Source organism: Mauremys mutica, chromosome 10 (assembly GCF_020497125.1).
Source record: "Mauremys mutica isolate MM-2020 ecotype Southern chromosome 10, ASM2049712v1, whole genome shotgun sequence".
NCBI classification, from domain to species: Eukaryota; Metazoa; Chordata; order Testudines; family Geoemydidae; genus Mauremys; species Mauremys mutica.
This window is the reverse complement of record NC_059081.1, coordinates 38,645,829-38,665,237: the sequence shown is the minus strand read 5'-3', so window position 1 is coordinate 38,665,237 and position 19,409 is coordinate 38,645,829. Positions and strand designations below refer to the sequence as shown.

The 19,409-nt window shown below is 40.6% G+C and overlaps 1 protein-coding gene across 2 annotated transcripts in view; it reads left to right on the top strand.

Moving 5' to 3' along the window:
- Positions 1–511: 511 nt before the first annotated feature.
- Positions 512–19,409, top strand: part of TLK1 (tousled like kinase 1) — a 146,241-nt gene continuing 127,343 nt past the window's right edge. Inside the window, exon 1 of one of the 2 annotated variants that reach the window (XM_045032665.1) lies at positions 512–530. Coding sequence is in view for 1 of the 2 variants with exons in the window: in XM_045032663.1 (XP_044888598.1) it covers positions 730–874 (145 nt within the window). In the remaining variant the exon portion in view is untranslated. Of the gene's footprint in view, positions 531–621; positions 875–19,409 lie in introns of those variants that run through there. The other variant, XM_045032663.1, reaches the window with a different exon arrangement.

Below are 19,409 nucleotides of genomic sequence, written 5' to 3'. Positions count from 1 at the left end.
GCGGTCAGCCTAGCAGGCAGGTGGTATGAGGGGCTGTAGTGTGCGGGGGGGGGGTGTCAGTGCAGCAGGCAGGGCGGGGTGAGGGGCTGTAGGGTATTGGGTAGGTGGGTGGAGGGTAGTGAGGGGTTGTAGTGTGTGTATGTATGTGTTGGGGAGTGTGCGGGGGGGTCACGGCAGCAGGCGGGGTGAGGGGCTGGTGTGTGTGTGGGGGTGCCAGGGCGGTGTGCGGGGCTGGTGTGTGTGGGGGGGGTGCCAGGGCGGTGTGCGGGGCTGGTGTGTGTGGGGGGGTGCCAGTGCCCCTACCGGCGGGGTGCGATCGGGCCGAGCCGGCCGGCGGGGGCAGGTGTACGTGCGGGTTCCCCTGCCCTGCCCGGCGCGCAGGAGGTGCGCGGCGCTCGCTGCTGGTGGTGGTTTTTGCGCATGACCCCTCCCCGTCTGCCCGCCCGCCCGCTCGCTCGCTCCCCCCAGGCGGCGGAGGTTAGCCTGAGCCTCAGACACAGGCGGCTGCTCGGCGGCGACGCAGTGCAGAGGTGCGGGCAGGTTGCGCCGGCCCTGAGCCCTGTCTCCTTCGCGCCCCGCCTCCCTCCGGAGCCCTCTCCCCGCGGCGGCGGCCTCCTCTCCCCGGTGTCGGGCCGGCCCCCCGGCCATGAGCGCGGCGCTGGGTGTCCCCGCGCCGCGCTGCCTCCCCTGCCGCCCCCGGCGGCTGCCGGGCTCCAGGAAAGTAGCTTGATGAGTGTCCAAAGTAGCAGTGGAAGTTTGGAGGGGCCGCCATCTTGGTCCCGGCTCTCCACGTCCCCACCGAGCCTGCAGGGCTGCTCCGCGGCGGCGGCCTCCCTGCCGCACAGCGCGCCGCCCGGCAAGCCGCCCAAGGAAGGTAAATAGCGCGCTCCGTGCCCACGGCGCTGCGAGGGGGGCCTGGCCCTCGGGGAGGGGCCCAGCCGCCGCCGGAGGCCAGTCCCAGGCTCGTAGGGCCGGGTGCGCAGTGAATGGGGGTGAGGGCAGGCGGGAGACTTGTCCTCATTGCAGGGGTATTTCCCCCTCAGCTCCGGGGGGGTCTCCAGATCCTGCCGTGGGGGACCCTCCCTTCTCCTGAGGGACAATCGGGAGACACCCCCGGTCCCTAAATTCATCAGTTCCCCCCCTCCCCATCCCTGTTTGTTAGCAGCAAAAGCGTTTTGATATTGTCCTTCCCCCACCTTTTCCAGGGCTACGGAGGGGGATTGATTAATGTTTGTTCATTTCCTTGACAATCCTTATAGAAGGAGCTAAGTGTACGTGTTAATTTTTCATCCCTTCTCTGTGATTTTTATGGGAGACACTTGCATCCTCTGTTCCTTTCCTTTCCACATTTTATTCTCCACCTCATATTACAAAGTAAAAGTGATTTGTTGGATGTATTGGGTGAATGTGGCTGCTGTTGCTTAATGGAAGGGGTCGGGTCCTTTTGGCATCATGGAGGTGGAGTAGAAAAAGAGACCGAGATCAAGGAATTTGTTCCCATCGGGGAGACACTTTTCTGAGCAGCTAATTTGGAAGACAAAAGTGACACGACACCTTAAAACGACCACAGAATGACTGCAACTTTCTCCTTTCCTCCATCACATCTTAGATGATAATATTTTTCTCCTCCCTCCCCTGCTCCTCCCCTCTTGTGTTATACCGACAGTGAGAGCAGGGTGTTGTGGGTGTTTGCAGGGAATATCTGTATGAAGGTTATGTGCAAACAAGTCTCTTTTTATTCTGTTTCAGTTATTGTCCATTTTTCTCTTCCTTGCACTTGAAATACATTGCCACAAGATGTAGCAATTATACAGCTAGTGAAATGCTCGGTGCTTTTAACTAAAATGACTGCTTGCTGTATACCAGTTACTGCTAGAGAACTTTTATACCCAAATGCATATATTTGTAAAGTAAAAAATGTGCATATTAAGCAGTTGTATAATTTGACTTGGATGTTTGGCCTCAGAATATTGAGTGCTTCTGTTGTCTTGTGTAGAGAACACTGGTAGCCATGCTGAAAACTTTCAAACTTAAAATAGGCTAATAAGGTCTCAGAGAGAAATTGGATCTTTTTATTTAGAGGACACTTGGAGCACTTCAACTTGTAGTACTGCACAAGTTTTATCAGTGAACAGTTTCAAGATTTGACATTGTGTTGAGCCTCTTGAAAATGTATAAGAATGAGTGTGTTCTCAATCTCCATGCCAGTAGTTGTTAGACTTGCACCATTCCTTGTGACTTTTGCACATGCTCCTAGATCTGAGATTGGCATGAATACGCTCCAGAAGATATATGGAAAGGTTGGATGTATGGCATATGTTAAAGATGCCAAGTAAAGTGGCAAGCATTTTGTACTCTTGCCCCCTCAAGCTGAATCTTTAATAAGAGAAAACAGGTTTGTTTTTTTATATTTATATATATAAACAAATAAAAGTTTGGACTAGATTTACCAGGCTTAGAATAGTACATATTTTACTTTGTGAAGTTTTTTAGGCAATATATTTTTGGATGCATTTATTCACCAGTAATAATTGGGATACTTGGTATATAAATCTTAAATTACTGTTGCAGTGTTATGTTTGTAATTCTTTTTGTTAATGAGTGAGCAGCATAACAAGTGCTGCTTCAACAGCCCTGACAAAAACAATACACAGAGGCATAATTTTACATTTATGTTTCTTATTTAAAATTGGTTAACAATATTACTATTTTTTCTGGCTACAATAATTTAGGTTGTGCTGTTCAGAGGTTAGAGAGCAACCACAAGACATGCTTTGTGCTGCAGGATAGCATAGTGTATTTACATACTATATTAATATAATTTATTCCCTGTGTGAAAACAGCAGATTCTGCTTTTGCCTCTTCCCTACTGTAGAGTTACTGAATTATTTTTGTTTGAAAAGAATGTGAGATATAGTCTTTTTTTATTTATTTAAATAAATTTCTGCCTGTTGGGAATTAACACTACACCTTACATTAATGCAAAGGAAACTTGCATGTCAAAAGAACCTCACATCAAGGTAATATGTCCCATAAAATAAAAATCAGCTATTTAACAACGGACTTGCACTATTTTCCATTTATGGACATCAGTAAGCTCTGTAAATGAGTGATGGTTTGAAAGATCTGTTAGGTAATAGATTCATAGCTGTTTGTTCTCCCATTGATTAGTGCTTGGAAATTTGGAAATGTCGATTATTTTTTAATGCTGTAGCAATGACTAGCATTCTTTTAAAGTATCTTTTTTTTTTTTTTGGTTGGAACACCCTATTCTGTGCCCTTTACTATGTAGGAAGGAGACACTTGGTTGTGCAAGTTATAGCCTACAAGTTATGCAGAGGGCTGAGGGTGATAGAATGTATTTGAATACCTTATGTTTTGCTGTTTTTTTGTGTATCACACAACATCTGTTACTTAAGTACTTACCAAATATTGCTGTTGGTAGTGAAAACTTCAGTAAAAATCAAAAGGCCAGATTCTGCTCTAAATTACAGTGGTATAAATGTGTTGTATATCTGAAAATCACCAGTATAACGGAGTAGAATTGGCCCAAAATTTAATGCACATGATTACTGGTTAGGTAGACATGTAAGTTTTATATGTATTAAATTGATACAACTTTGCAAATACTTAGACATTTGAGGAGTTCCTGTAAAAATACTGACCGACTTTGGCAATTTTTTCCCTAGAAGTTTCTTGACAAATATTAATACTTATTATTATTTGTATTCCTATAGCACCCATACTATGCTAGGTCTGGCTGTACAAACATGAAAACTCAGTCCCTGCTCTGAAGAGTACCCAATCTGGGCAGTGTTCCTGAATGCAGGTTTGCCTTGTGCATGCTACACATATGTGGTGTTCATAGGTATGAACATGAAGGAAGCCTGTTCAGAGTGGTTCCTTGTCTAAATTAAATTTTAAATACATGAATACTTGGGCAACTTTCAGGGATTTTTTTACCTGTTATCATTACTTGTGTGAAGTGTAGAACTCAACAATTGCAAATAAGTTGTAGGTAAATCCTTAGCAAGTCCACTGTCTCTTGTTGTTTCTTGACATGTAGTGGGAGATGTTTTGAGTTTTGAATCATTTTATGGAAGAAGTCAGGTGAGATAAGGCAATGCAAGAAATCTGGGAGGTAATTCAGATTTCATGTTGATACTTTGCGTTTATTTTGTTTTAAAATGTGAATGAATGTAGCACTCATGGAAGAAAAGGTTTAATGTTAGTACTGGCTTACGCTTCCCTACATATCTTTACCAGTGTGCTGAGCTTCTTCTTGTAGGTTTCCTGTTAACAAGCTGACAGTCATGCCATATTATGTGGATTTGTGATGTGCACAAAATGAGTAATGGGAAAGGTCACTAAAATCACTTGTATCTTTGCCCTTTATGGGGGTGGGGTACAGGGCGCATTACAGGAGCTCTTACCTGACCATAGCTCCCCGCTTCTGCTGGCTTCCAACTTCTAGCCAGCTACACTTTCCCCTTTTCTGTGCACTTTTGGAGGAAAGCATTGACACTTCCAACTCTAGTAAGTCAAAACGAGGGGAGCTACATTCTTGTGTTCTTTCTGTAGGAAATGAGCCAGTATCTTGAGTACTTACCTAAGTTTGCACGTAGGTTTTTGCCAAATAGATACCCCTCCACAGGATATAGATGAAAACATTGAATACTTTCAAAAGTCATGTAGCCAACAGACCAAGGAGACGTCTTCCCCTTTCCTCCACATTTCTTTCTGGACTGTTGGATTGGGCCTCCACTTTTGCGGATCTTCTAGGATTTCCAGGATTAGGGCTATTATTGGGTGTCACTTAATATAATTTGTACAAAAATTAAAAAACAACCAACCAACCAGTAACCCATGGGAAATTTCATTGAGATGAAGATAAGGCTGCAGGTAGTACACATCGTTGGTTTGAGTAAATGTTATCTTTCAAGAATGTTAGTTTTACTAGTACACACCAACTTCAGAAAAACCCAGGAAATTGAGAATTAAGATTAAATTTACAAAACCCCAAACCTTTGGAAGTATGGAAATTCATAGTGAAGGTAGCCAAGTTATGTTAACTCTGCCTCATGTTGATTCTAGGCTACTATTTTTCTTTCTTTGCATGTAGAGCATAAAAACTTGGCAGTACAGAACACTGTACTCTAAACTTTGATACTGTTTTTCTTATATAGTAACTAAAATCTAGCACATAATATTTAAATAGTAGTTGAATTGACTTTCTTGGCCTATATCTATAGAATATAAGGCATTATGTTATCAGATAATTTTATTAGTACAGCACTTTGTGCATCATTAAAAATCGTGTGCATTTATCTGACCTAAACTTTCACCACTTTAGTATTAAGTGCTCAATACTGTAAATAAACAAGTTAAGAGGAACATCCTAGATGACTTTGGAAAATAGTGTTAATATTCTGCGCATAAAATGCAGGCATTAAGTGGATTCACTTAAGAGTGGTAATATACACTTCAAATAAATTTGCTTCTAAGTTGTCTTTGCTGCTCAGTATCACTAATTGAAAGCTTAGGCCTTGTCTATACACAGTTTTTATACTGGTTTAACTGTTTCAGGTAGGGGGTTGATTTTTTTTTTAACCAAAATGATTAAATGGATATAACATTACAGCTGCGTCCACACTAGAGGTTATAAACACTCTTTTATATTGACATAACTGCACCCACGCTAAGGGGTTGTAATGCTTTATACCTGTACAGTTAAATTGGAACAATCTTTGTGTGTAGACATGGCTCTACTCAGTTGTCCTTCAGTTGCTAGCTACTGCAAAACTTGTTGCTTCCTGAAACACGTCAGGATCAGAATGTCATAACAGAACTTTGTGATGTCGGTACCTTAAACTCCATTGCATCTGTTTTTTGTGTGTGTTTTTTTTCCAACGAAAGGGAACATTTTTCTTTCTTCTACTGACTTAATTCGAGATGGCCACTTATTTTAACGGTAACATAATCTGCAAATATCTTTCAGAATGAAATATCCTGAGAACTATACTATGCATTCTGTATGCCACTAGACACAGAGTTAAAAATTAAATTTAAAGTTAAATTTCACATTCTTTTTTGAAGGTCAACAAAGCCCAATCATACTGTGTACTAGCGGGCCTTGCTTGGTATTAGAGTCCAGCATGCACTTTACTGGCATTTTCAAATAAACAATCAATCATTGATGGCTGCTTGACACAATAATCTGCCCAAAGTAATACTGTAACTAATCCCATTGAAGAAGTCACTGTGAGTATTGTATTATCCCAAATCCTTGTAGATATTTGGTAATTTTCTGACCCTTCTTTACACTAGAAAGGGCTTGCTAGTATAACTTGTATCAATCCCCTAAATACATCCTTTGTTGGTATCTCTTATTTTTGTTGTTTAGAAGTGTCTACATTAAGGCTTATATCAGCAAAAACTGTCAATGAAAAATCCCCCCTCCACCTCCCCACCAACATAGCTTTGCTGTTTTAAAGTTTTACGTATGAACACTCCAAGCACTTTGGTCAACAAATTTAGCTTTTGGTGGCTTTCCAGTAAACATTCACATGCTTCTAGTAGATACAGGAGAATTGTTCACTATGACTGGCTGGAGAGAGGATGCAAATACCCTAGGTATAAATCTTAAAGGTTAATTACAAAAGGAAAGAACTTCCAGACTACATATGTAAAGGCAACCCAAAAGAAGGATACCAAAGGTTCTTTGCCTTAAATGCCCAAGCTGCTGCCTGTAGCCCACATGATTCCGAGAGAAAGAAACAGTAGTAGACCCTTGGTTTCATCTTTGGTGGTGGTGTGCTTCTGGTGCTCCGATGGTTGCATCAGGGGCTCCTCTATTGTCACTCTGTCTATGTCCACTGCTGAATGGCTTCTGCTTCTGGGCAGGACAGACTACGTGACACACCCTGTTGCCTACACTCCTTTGGCTGAGGCTGGCGTAACCTCTTGCCTCCTACTTGATTCCCCCCATCTTCTCTCCTCTGCACTAGATTTTCTATTTCTCAGCAGTTCCACTGAGTCTGTTCCAACCCCCTATCTATTAAGCTACATGACCTCCTTGCTGGGTTGCTGTCCCTTCCTCAGCCTTGCACTAGGCCATGCTCATTTCCACACCCAGAGACCCTCTGATCCTCCTAGTCCTAGCTATTCTAGGCTCGGTCTGTGATCATCTATCAGGCATTGCTACCTTGTCTTCCTGCCGCTGTCTCAAGCCTGCTGCTTACATGCAACTGGCCTTCAGACAATTCCTGGTTCTTTTGTGCCTTGTTTCCTCCATCTGGCCACTCAAGACCCCAAGTATACTCTACTGGCTTGTTAGGATTTGGCTACTGGTCATCCAGGGCAGGGACCCAAATCATTATCTCTCCAAATCATACAGGTAATGGGAGAGGATGCATCCAATAATGAATCAGCAGATTCATTACAAACCAGGTAACACAGTAAAAACAAAATAAAGTATCCCAGAGTTCTCTTTTTAACTTTATTTTAAGATTAATTAAAAAACTAAACAATTGAAAATTATAGTGAAAAAGGGATTTACTCTTTTAGGCAGGCAAGTGAATATTATATTGTAAGATGGCTTAGTTGGCATTGGTGACTTAAAATGACAAAATTTCTTGTATGTTTCATTGTTGTATTTACCCAAGGTGCTTATACAAAACTTTAAGGAGAGCCATTCTCTTAAACAACACAACAAAGCTCATGTCTGGTCTGCATCGTTTAAGGGTTGAAGTCTTTAAATCATGATTTGAGGACTTCAGTAATTCATCCAGAAGTTATGGGTTAATTACAGGAGTGAGTGGGGGATCCTCTTTTGCCTGTAATGTGCAGGAGGTCAGACTTGATGGTCCCTTCTACACTTATAGTCTATGAGGGTATAATAACTCTTTTGAAGTAGTTGTGCTTTTTAACATACTTTGAAATATTTTTTCATACCTTGTATGTAAAAATATATTTTAAAGCCATTGTACTGGAGATTCTTTGTATTTTTGCAAAATACATTCGATCTGATAGATAATCAACACATTTTAAGTCAAAGTAACTGTAAATTGGCAGGAAAAACTTTATGCTAAACTGGTAGCAAATTCTTCCAAATGTTTTTTGGTGAAAGATTTTTTGCTGCTGTTACATTCAGTAATAATTCTTTATTAAGCCACAATTACGTTGTTACCGTCATTTTTTATATGAAAATAGCCTCCCCCCCAAGATTGACAGTTGTCTTCAAAGTTTGGCCCTGTTAAGAATGGTCAAAATAAAAGTTGTTAATATAAGAGCTAAGCTTAGCATTTTTCTTTTGAACTAGAATTTATGCTACAGTACAAAAACAGTTATAATTTTCAAAACATACAACATCTTCTGGATTATAAATCTGAATCAAGGCATGGTATATAAAGACATCAATAAAAGTGTATATTAAAAGCTCCCCTCAAAAAGCTAATGTAATTTTTGATAAAAAGTAAAATAGTAAATTTGAGGCCCATCTCTTAAGCTCTTTTTATAGGGACTTTTTTTTTGTGTGTGTTTCAGACCAATCCCCATACAATATTCCTAAAAGATGCTAAACTCTTATTAGGGCTTGTCTTCATGGGGGACACTCAGGAAAGTTAAGATGAATCAAAAGGTATGAAGTGAATGCACATAAATTAATGTGCTTTAAAACTTCCAACCTCTCCTGTGCCCCCCAAAACTTGTGAATTCTTTTATTCAGAAGTAAAGTGGCCATAATTCCCTGTAGCTTCATTCTCCTCCAAGATACAGCAAACTAAGGCCACTTTGACTCCTGAGTGAGAGCATCCATGCAGGTGTTTAATGTGCTCCAACTAAAGTGCATTTGGGTCCTCTGGCAGTCAGTGCATCCTATATGTTGGCTGTTGGGAACTGAAACAAAAAAATCAGCCTCACTAGTTTATTTTAAATGGTTGAAATAAATTTCTCTTTCAAAGCAGTATTTGACACACTCTGTTGGAAACGAAATGCCGAAAATACACAAAGATTTGTAATCAAACAGATGTATTAATGCATTTGTGATATAACGTGGCTCATGTGACATCTTTTTATTAAATTATGTTTGTAACTACTATGGACTACTCATATAGCCATGTACTGGCTCTCTCCAGTGTTAATTTTTGGAGGGGATGGGGGATATGGGACTAAAAGCAATGGACTTGTATGTTTGCATTCTTTTGTTCTGAAATCATTATAGTAACTTGTATTCCTCTAAATGTCGTCTTGGTTGTTACATTTTGTTTTTGCATTTTTCTTGAGAAATAAACTGAAAACAAATTTTTATGGAAAGGTAAACTTGGGGCTAAACAAGTTTTCTTTTTAAATATCATTTGTGGTGTCTTTCTATGCCTAAAAAGAAAGGCATACGTATTTATAACTGTTTCTGAAACTGAAAGCTGGCCTCTCTGGGAAGCTCAAACAAGGCCAAGGAAAATGAAATATTTTTATTCTTAGAATCTTCTCTGCTAAGGACTTGTCATAAACCAAAGCATCTATTGTAAATAGAATAGTCAATAGACTAGTCTGCTTTAGCTGAATTCTAAGTTGAAATGATGTACCAGGATGGAGAAATTAATAAGCTACCAAAATGCACCATCTCCTTTTCTCCCTCAGGATCACACCTATAATTTTTTTCTAAACAAGGATCCCTTCACAGCCACCTCCCTTGTTTTGTATGTTTAAGGTACATCGAGAGGTTTGACTGTTTTTTTTCTGTACTTTAGGTGAGGGCAGGACTTAAAAGAGAAATAGAAGGGACTGTTCTAGGCAGTTGGTTTATCTTGATGAAGAGTATTTTTTGCTGTCTATACCTAACTCTATTGTTACTATATTAATTAGCATCTATTTAGTCACAGAAATACCCTGTACATTTTATTACTGCCGCTCTCCTTTTAAAAAAAGAAAAAGGCAACCATTAATTGAACTAAGAGTTACAAATGGTTGCCATGTTATAGATTTAGATGCCATTTGGTTATGTTAATATTGCATCAACATTCACAAATATTTAGCATGCGGAATATACTCTGAAGCAGATTAAAAAGCTATCTTGCAGATGTGCTCTGTAATCTAGTACTGAATATCAGGATATGCTTTCAGAAATAACTGTTGTAACTAAGTGTATGGAGGAATGTAAAATTAGTATGAGAAATATTATTCATATTTGAGTTAAAATAATAAATTAAATGCAGTTTAATGTTTAAAATATATTTATCTTTATAATTTATGTAAAAATTCTGAACTAAGTGTTTTTCTGAGCACATTAAATCCTCATTAATCTAATTTGAGTATTTGTGTCAAGCCCAGCCTTGTTTTAATTCTTCCTATCAACTACCTGCACTGAGTCCTTCAGTGAAGCAACTGCTTTGTAATTAAATTGTGTTATTAAATGATGATGAGATAATACGAACCCCCATGAGTGCTGAAACCCAAAGCCAAACTATGAAGGGCAAATTTCATTGTCTTTGGGTGCACCAACTAGGGTGGATAAATCAATGATTTAAAAAAAAAACTGATTTTTTTATTTAAATCAGATTTTTTTTTGATAAAATGCTTTTTGAGGGAAAAACCTATGTAAAGATAGTTTTAATTAAGATACATTATAGCTCAAAGATATCTCATCATGGAATAGGGATTATTCTAATTCTATAGTATGAGACAATATATTCATGTAATGTTTTAAGACAAGTTTTGTAAATGAGTTCCAATAGTTCATGGATTAGGGACCCAATTTTATGGGGTTCCCCAGGCTTCTGTATAGATTATTTAGGTTAATCTTTCTATCTACCCAATGGGACTCAGTCTAGAAGATACCATCAGAGATGCTTAGTTTTGCAGTTCGCAAATTTCAGATTTGTGTCTCCAGAGGTAAAATGCTTAACAGCAAAAATGTTTTTAAATAAATAAATAATATATAGAGGTGAGAAATAACAGACTTCAACCCTATTTTCCCTCTGCAAATTTGTGTACACAGTGTCAATCCCTTACCTCTATAAAAGTGCAAAGTTTCAAAAAGTTCAATGAATAGAAGATTGTTGGGGGTGGAACAGATCTGGACAAGGAGTAGAAGTCTGGAGATAAATGTGAGAAGTGAGGGACATATGCTTGTTTTGTTAAAATATTATATGTTTGCTGTTGAAGAAAAAAATCCAGTATATTTAACGTTGTTGTTTTAGTTAAATAAAACAATTTAAATGTCTGTCTGGTGATATTCTCCTCCTAATGCACCATGGCAAGAAAATCCTCCAAATATTAATGATTAACCTGTTGAATTGGAGCTAGTTCACCTCCCAATGACTTCATAAATTTCTGCATCAATTACCTTTGGTAAATGAAATAACCAAACAATTATTCATTTTCTGATATAGCTGTAAAATTAATCTGAAAAGTTTTTTTCAAAATAAATCACTGTTTAAAAATGTATAGTGTGTACCTTCTAAAAATGAAACCTACATCTGTCTGAGTTGTGAAGAATATGTATGAAGGTTATAACAACCAACAAGAATGCACTTTTATGTAGAAAACCATGATTTAAATGGAGTCTTCCTGACTAGTGGTTTAAATCAAATCCACCCTGACACCAACACTGCAATTAAACACCTATGGCTGGCCCACATCAGCTGACCTGCACTTGCAGGGCTCATGCAAATTGTGGTGTAGATATTTGGGCTGGGACTCGAGATCGAGCTCTGGGACTCCAGAGCCCGCCTGCAGCCTGAGCCCAAACATGTACACTGCAGTTATACAGCCCCGAAGCAAGAGCCCTGTGAGCCCAAGTCAGCTGACAAGGATCAGCTGCAGGTGTTTAATTACAGTATAGAAATAACCTTTGATAGCATACTTCATGCCCACAGGATCTTATCAGTGCCTTGTTATTTGATATATGCTGTACATTCTAAAGCATCCAAACGGTTAATGCTAAGGAAAAGTCAGTTTAAATTAAATATACAGTATATATATTTCCTTAAAGTTGTAACTCTAGCAAACTCCAACTTTAGGTTTGTTACTAGATTTCTTTTTAATGTTCCAATATACACCTCTACCCCGATAGAACGTGACCCGATAGAACATGAATTCAGAAATAATGCGGTAAAGCAGTAGGGAGCCCCAGGCCCTTTAAAGCGCCACCCAAGCCCTGCTGCTTTACCGCGTTATAGCTGAATTCGTGTGGAGCCCCGGGCCCTGCTGCCAGAGCTCTGGTGGTGATTTAAAGGGCCCGGGGCTCTGGCTGCTGCAGGGAGCCCCAGGCCCTTTAAATCCTCACCGAGCCCCACTGCCAGAGTTCCAGCGGTGATTTAAAGGGACTAGGGCTCCCCACAGCAGCTGGAGCACCGGGCCCTTTAAATCCCTGCTGGGGCTCTGGTAGCCGGGCTCAGGCAGTGATTTAAAGGGCCAGAGGCTCCAGCCGCTGCGGGGAGCCCTGGGCCCTTTAAATCCCTGCCCAAGCCCCGCTGCTGGAGCTCTGGTGGAGATTTAAAGGGCCCGGGACTCCCCACAGCGGCTGGAGCACCGGGCCCTTTAAATCACCGCCGGGGAAGCCGGTCCAGTCCGGTACACTGTACCGAACCAAACCGAATATAATGCGGTCTCACCTATAAGGCGTTGAGATTTCTTGGATCCCGAGGACTGTGTTATATCGGGGTAGAGGTGTATTTGTTCTAAGCCTACTCTAGAACTTTACATTCAACTCAGAGACACAATATTTCAGAAATACTGCTAAAATCAATCTCTTAGCACCTCATTTGAAAAATTGGTTCTTGCTTTCACTTTTTCCTGAGTCAGCCCCTGAAATGAGAAACAACTGTTTGATAATGGGTTCTTCAATTTAGCAGAGAAAGATATAATATGATGCAGTGGCTGGAAGGTGAAGCTAGACAAATTTGGACTACAATTAAGGCTTAAATTCTTAATGGTGAGAACAGTTTCCCAAGGATTGTGTTGGATTTTCCATCATTGACAATTTTTAAATTGAGATCGGATGTTTTTCCAAAAGATCTGCTCTAGGAATTAGTTTGGGACATTCTATGGCCTGTGCTATACAGGAGATCAGATTAAATGATCACAGTGGCCCCTTCCGGCCTTGAAATCTATTCATCTATGAATGTAGGTCTATTAAACCAACCAATTGATTAATAAGGTACAGATATTCCAAAATTCAGATATCAGATTGTAATTCTGGCCCCACACTGCTCCTGGAAGTGGCTGGCTGCTGGCATGTCTCTGCACGCCACTGGTGGTGGTGGTGGTGGGTTCCGTGCACTGCCCCCGCCCCCAGCACCATCCTCACAGCTGGCCAATGGGAATTGTGGGGGCAGTGCTTGCGGGTGCAGGCTGCGCATCGAGACCCGTTGCCCCCCTCCCACCCAGGGGCATGCAGAGACGTGCCATTAGCCAGCCACTTCCGGGAGTGCTGTGGGGCAAGCCCTGCTGTGCCGCCAGCTGGGAGCCATCTGTGGTAAGTGCCTCCCGGCCAGAGCCTGCACCTTGCACCCCCTCAATAAAATGGCTACCCGCACGGAGGCAGCCAAAGAGCCGCATTTGGCTGATCCCTGCACTAGACCTGATATGTAGGGCGATAGCTATTAACGATTTCAATTGGTTTCATTAGAGACTAGACTGATTTCTATTTGAACAGTACTAGCAAAAGAGATCGTATGCTGTGGTTGTTTTTGTTAGCATGTGCCACAAATTTGGAAATTTTTTCAATAAGTGGGCTTTGCCTTATATGCATATTAATTTTGATAAAGTGTAGTCAATAAAAAATTATGCCTTTTCCTGAAGCGGCATCTAATACTTGTTTTACTCTTGCTTTGTTGGAATGTTCTTGGAATTGATGTAACAATAATATAGCAAGAATTGTATGATTTACAAAAGGGAGAACTCCAATATGCTTTCATTTAATTTTACTCTATCAAAATTTGATTTTGTATTCTGAGGATGAAAATGACACTTCATGAGGGAAGAGATAAGTAAATGTCCCTGCCTCCCTAATCTTCATTCCTTTTTGTTGTCACTTGTTTAGCAATTCCCACTTGCCCACTCTATGTGGTACTCTTTTATCAGGGCCTGGAAAATTTGCCAGATGCCTACTAGCCAAAAGTAGATATGAAAGATGTCCTCAGCCTCTTTTTCAGTTGGCAAATGTTGGTTGTGAAACTATTCCTCTTTGCTTGACAGTTTTTATGTAATTATCCTTAATTAGTTTTCAGGTTTTTAGTAATTTTAATCATTTTTTGTCCATTCAACACCCACTTAAAATGGTAAATCCAGAGAGCAAGTCTTGTTTGAGAGGAGCGTATAACAAAATGTAGTATAAATCTTTGTATCATGTGTCCCTAAGTTGTCCTTCATGTTTTTCAGCCTTGCATGCTAGGGCAAGGGCCAGTCTTCTCTCAGCTGTTCAGTTTGTGCCTGATTCATGCCAAGGTGAATGTGGGCCACCTCCTCCTTGGGTGTCATTGGGAGGAAGGGGGAGAAAGGCAGAAGATCTCAGACTTGTCCAGATCTTTTGGTTTGGAAAATTTTCACTGTAGTTGAATGACACTTTTAAAAATGAGTCTTCCTCTAAAAGCAGACACACAGAATCAGTTGTGTTGAAATACGTATAGGGCTATGATTCTGTATGTGCGTAGGTGCCTAGAGGTTATGAGGGTGAACAAAGATTAAGTTAAGAGAGCCTGACTAATCAGCCAATCTATAATTTATGCTATCACCTATCTAGTAACTATTACAGCCTAGTTGCTGCTGGAGCTGTAGAGGAGAGGACTAGCTGTGGCTCACTTTGAGTATACTTACACAGCAACCAGACACCCACGGCTGTCCTGTGCCATCTGACTCGGGCTCACGGGGCTTGGGCTGTGGGGCTGTTTCACTGCTGTGTAGATTTCTGGGATCAGGCCCAATCCCGAGAAGGTCCTAGAGCCCATGCTCCAGCCTGAGCCTGGAAGTCTACCCAGCAGTGAAACAGCCCTGCAGCTCGAGCCCTGTGAGTCGGCTGGCACAGGCCTGCCATAGGTGTCTAGTTGCTATGTGTGTGGATAGGCCCTCTAATGACCTTTAAGACAGCACATGGCATGAGTTGCCCATCCCTGCCCCGGGGACAACATATGATACAGGAACACCTTCCACCTCCACCTGACAGCTGTGTCGGTCTTCCCTCAACTAGTGCATGGGCTCAGCAGTCCATCTACCCCTACCCAGAATAACGGCCTTCTCCTTCTACTAACTAGTGTAGTTTGTTCTGTAGCTTGAGTGGTAGAAGTCTGTGCTATAGAGCTGAAGGTTCAGGATTCAAACAGTGCTGATGATGCGTGATGTGGGGTTGCTACAATTGTACATAACATTTTTACCTTTCTCCTTTTAAAACAAACAAAAATGACATTAAAAGAAAACTAGGTTGCAACATCAAACATTTGAAAACTAGGAAATGCCAGATTCTGTTGCCCATACAACCTTTTGTATATGCATTATGATACTCTATGCATTAACACTGCTCCTTTTGTATATGCATTATGATACTCTAATTAACCCAAACCGGTCACATACTGTTTTTCTTCACAGTGCTTCGTTCAGTGCAGGGGATGGACTGTTCTCAGAAAATGAATTGGTGCCATGTTGTGAATGAAGCTATTGTCTCTAGGATTCCACTCTAGAAATTGGAATGTGTGAATTTGAGAATTAGATGAGGCCAGCAGGAAGAGAAAGGATGGTCTTATGATTAAGACAGGTGAATGCCACACAGCTTTGGTTCTGTCCTTCTTTCTGCCACTGTCTTTCTGTGGTGAAGCAGAACAAGTCACTTAAACTAAAATGTTGGCAAGTAGTCGCTAATTGTGGTGGTCCTTTTTTTCTGGGTGCCCTGAGCTCTGAATTTTCAGAAATGCTGAGTCCCTGTAACAGAAGTCATTGGGAGCTATGGATACTCAGAACCTGTGGTAATTCTGCATTGTGCACTGGAGGAATGAGTGGAGGATTGAGAATCAGTAGATTTTGAGTAGTAAACTAGGCTTTCACTGTGGCCTTAGGCATATCTCTCTGTTTTCCCATCTGCAAAATGGGAGTAATACTCTTATCTCAAAGGGGAGAGCTGTATATAAATGTATTAATGTTTGAAGTGCGTGGATGCTGCAGTGATAAATGCCTTAAAAAAGACTCTGAGGAAATGAATAATTCTACATTCAGTGCAGAGTTAGGAGGGTGCGCAAGTAAGTAAGGCAGGGGCTTCTCATTGAATGATGAGGCTTAGAAGTATTGAACTGATGCCTTACTTCCTGTACACTAAGTGAGGAAAGATTCCTGTTGGGGGGAAAAATAGTATGGAGTATTGTAGAATGATTTATACATATGCACAAGGGGACAGAATTAAGGTTTGTGAGCAACTCAACTTTCAAGTGGTTGACTTTGCAACCTAACTAATGTTCTTTTAACATAGGTGTTTTTAGTATGTTAGATACACTACATATGTTGTACAAATGTTTATAAATGAAAATAATTGAAAGTTGACTGAGCCACATGAACTTCAGTTTAAAATGGTGGTAGTTTTGAAAGCAAAGCAATCCATTAGCCTTACAGTCGCAATTAGAGGTGGTGTAATAAGACTTTTTTTCTGCAGTATGCATCTGAGTGTTCTAATGTGTACACCTGAGTTTGAAAGTTAGTCAAATATTGAAAATGATGGTTTATTTTTGCTTCTACTCTAAAATAATAATTGGTCTAGTATCTCTCCTGAACTATAAATAATTTTCATATTTACTGTTAGAATAAAATGTACCAATAATAATTTTCATATACTTTTTAAATGAGAGTCTCTTCTGCTGTGGCTTGGCCTTTCCTCCACAGTGGGGGAAACCTAGATATATCAAAGTTTTATGACATTAACCCCTTCCTTCTGCTTGCCAGATGACCTCATTTCCCCCATCTGCCCTTTCTGAGTGAAGAAACCACTGTTGTATTTGTTAGACAGGAGATGAACATGGGGCCTGTGCCATTTTAAACTGTGACAGAGCAGCCATTTCATGGTAAATACTGACTTGAATATTCAAAGCTTCCTACTTGTCTCCTGATAATGAGTACAGAAAATGTGTTCGGCTGGTAATGGTTTCCAGTGATCCTTTGGTCAGATGTTCATTCTGCTGTCAGCATTGCTCTGGATTTTACAGATCTTTCAGCATCCAAACAGAAATTAGGAAGGATGATGAGTTCTGTGCTAACAGATAGTGACATATGTTACAGCCCCCAAAAAAGCCTAAATTTAGTCTGGATAGGTCTGAGTCTTGACCTCTCAGTTGAGATGGTTTTGTGGCTAATGCATTGGATTGGGACTCAGGAGGTCTGGGTTCTTTTCCTAGTTAGAGCCACAGACTTCCTGTATGACCATGGGAAAGTCCCTTAGTCTTTCCTCTTGTGTATCACTTTCCCATCTGTAAAATGGGGATGTGTTCCTTCCCTAGAGGGTAAACTCATTGCTTGATGGATCCTCAGATACTCTGTTGGTGAGCATCATAAAAATAACCGATAAAATAGTTCTTCCTGTTTGTGGTGAGTGGAATTACTGCTTCAGTATATTAAGAAATGCTATAAAACAAAACGAAGGATATTTTCTGCACTTTTTAGTATCCTGAGAGGCAGTCATGTCCCGTAGACTCAAAAATGTGTGCACTCATTTTCATTTTCTGCTGTGGTGGCCTTTTCTAATCTGTCTCCTGTCTCAGTAAAGTACAGTCATAATAGCAGTACTTCTGAAGTAAGTTACCTTTACCCAAGTGTTCCTGCAGACTCCAAATAAAGTGAAGATGTTCTCAATTCAGGAATAAGTTGTAGCAACCCTCGGAGATTCAGCATGCAGTTCCTGTTCAAGGACTTTCATTGCAGGGAGCGTAGACTGCTCTTACTTTTACGAGGGGCCTAAGGGGAGGAGTTTTATCATTATATAGAACACAGAAAATGAAATGGTCATGGACATGCCCAGTGCTCCAGCCCCATGGTTCTTGGTACTTCCCAAGTTACTGCCAGAACTGACAACTATCCTGAACAAAGACTTCCCTAGAAGTGCTTGGTCAGAGTAGACACTTGGCACCTCTTCCTCCATCATCACAGCAGTACCCCTGCTCATAAGCTATTATTAAAATAGTGGAGATGTTTTTGAAGGTGCAGAATGTTTGTCAAAATCTCTCAATTTCATTTGAACTCCCTAAATGTTTAGAGATAAGTCCTGTAGATAGTGAGAGTTAATTGGAGCCAGCTGGTAAGTTTTCTGTCATCACTGTCTTTGGCTACTCTAGGAGCTAAGTATATTTTAAATGTGTTAACTTGTCAGCTAACACGTTTTAATGTATTTTCCTCCTGTAGGCATGGCCAGTCTCTGCCATTCCATTGTATGCCTTGATGACGCTGAAAATACACCTTAAGTCCTTGTACTAAATTGAGAAAGTTTCTCCCTTTGGTTACCTAGTTGTGTTGTAGGCAGCGTATAATAATCCAAAAAACTGCTGCAGGTAAGCAAACTGGATGAAAGAGTGGGTGGGGAAAAAAATGGCATTAGCTGTTAAACTACGACACAAATTCCAAGAACAACATAGACACCACTACTTGTGGAAAACATGCTCTGGGTGTGTTGCATCTAGTTTATACAAGTTCATAGTGTTCCCTTCTGTTGGTTCTTTGTAAGACTCATTCAAAAATACCATGTGGCCAAAAATCTGCTAAAATTGAGGAATATATTTTTACAAATGTTTCATTATTGTAATTTTCACAGCTGTCTCAGTTCAGTATAGTTCTTCACAAGTAGGAACACTTCCAAGAGGGATGTTTCTCCTTGATGTTTCTCTCTTGCAGAGTGTTGTATTGTTATTGTCTTAGATGCAGAAAGGTTCTGTTGGTGGGAGAGCAAGTTCAGAATGTAGTTGGGACCCTGAAGATGAAGGAAAGAGAGGGGAATATATGCTTTCATACCATCGTCCCTAGCTCAATCAGTCTCAGTATTGTTCTCAGGAGCATAGAAAGGATTACTGAATCTGGGATGATGTCTTAAATATCAGGATTCCTACACCCAATATGGTCATTCTTTCCTTTTGGCCACTGTGATTTGTTGGTCTCTTCTCTAGTCCAGTTATAGAAGAAGAGGAAGATAAAAGTACAAATAATTTTGATCTTTTTTAATGCAACCTTATGTTTTCTGTGTTATCAAGGGGTAACAATTCTGTGGAAATAGCATGTTACTGACATTATGTGAGTCTGTCTTTATAGTCTTCTAATCAACTATTTCCTGCACCCAAGCTAAACGTTATTCAACAGACTCAGGAAGGACCTTGTCGTGGTTCTGTTGCTCATAGCATTATTTGCTATGCTAACGCTTCCTGTGCATGCTGCAAAAAGAGGCATCTTGAAGTTTG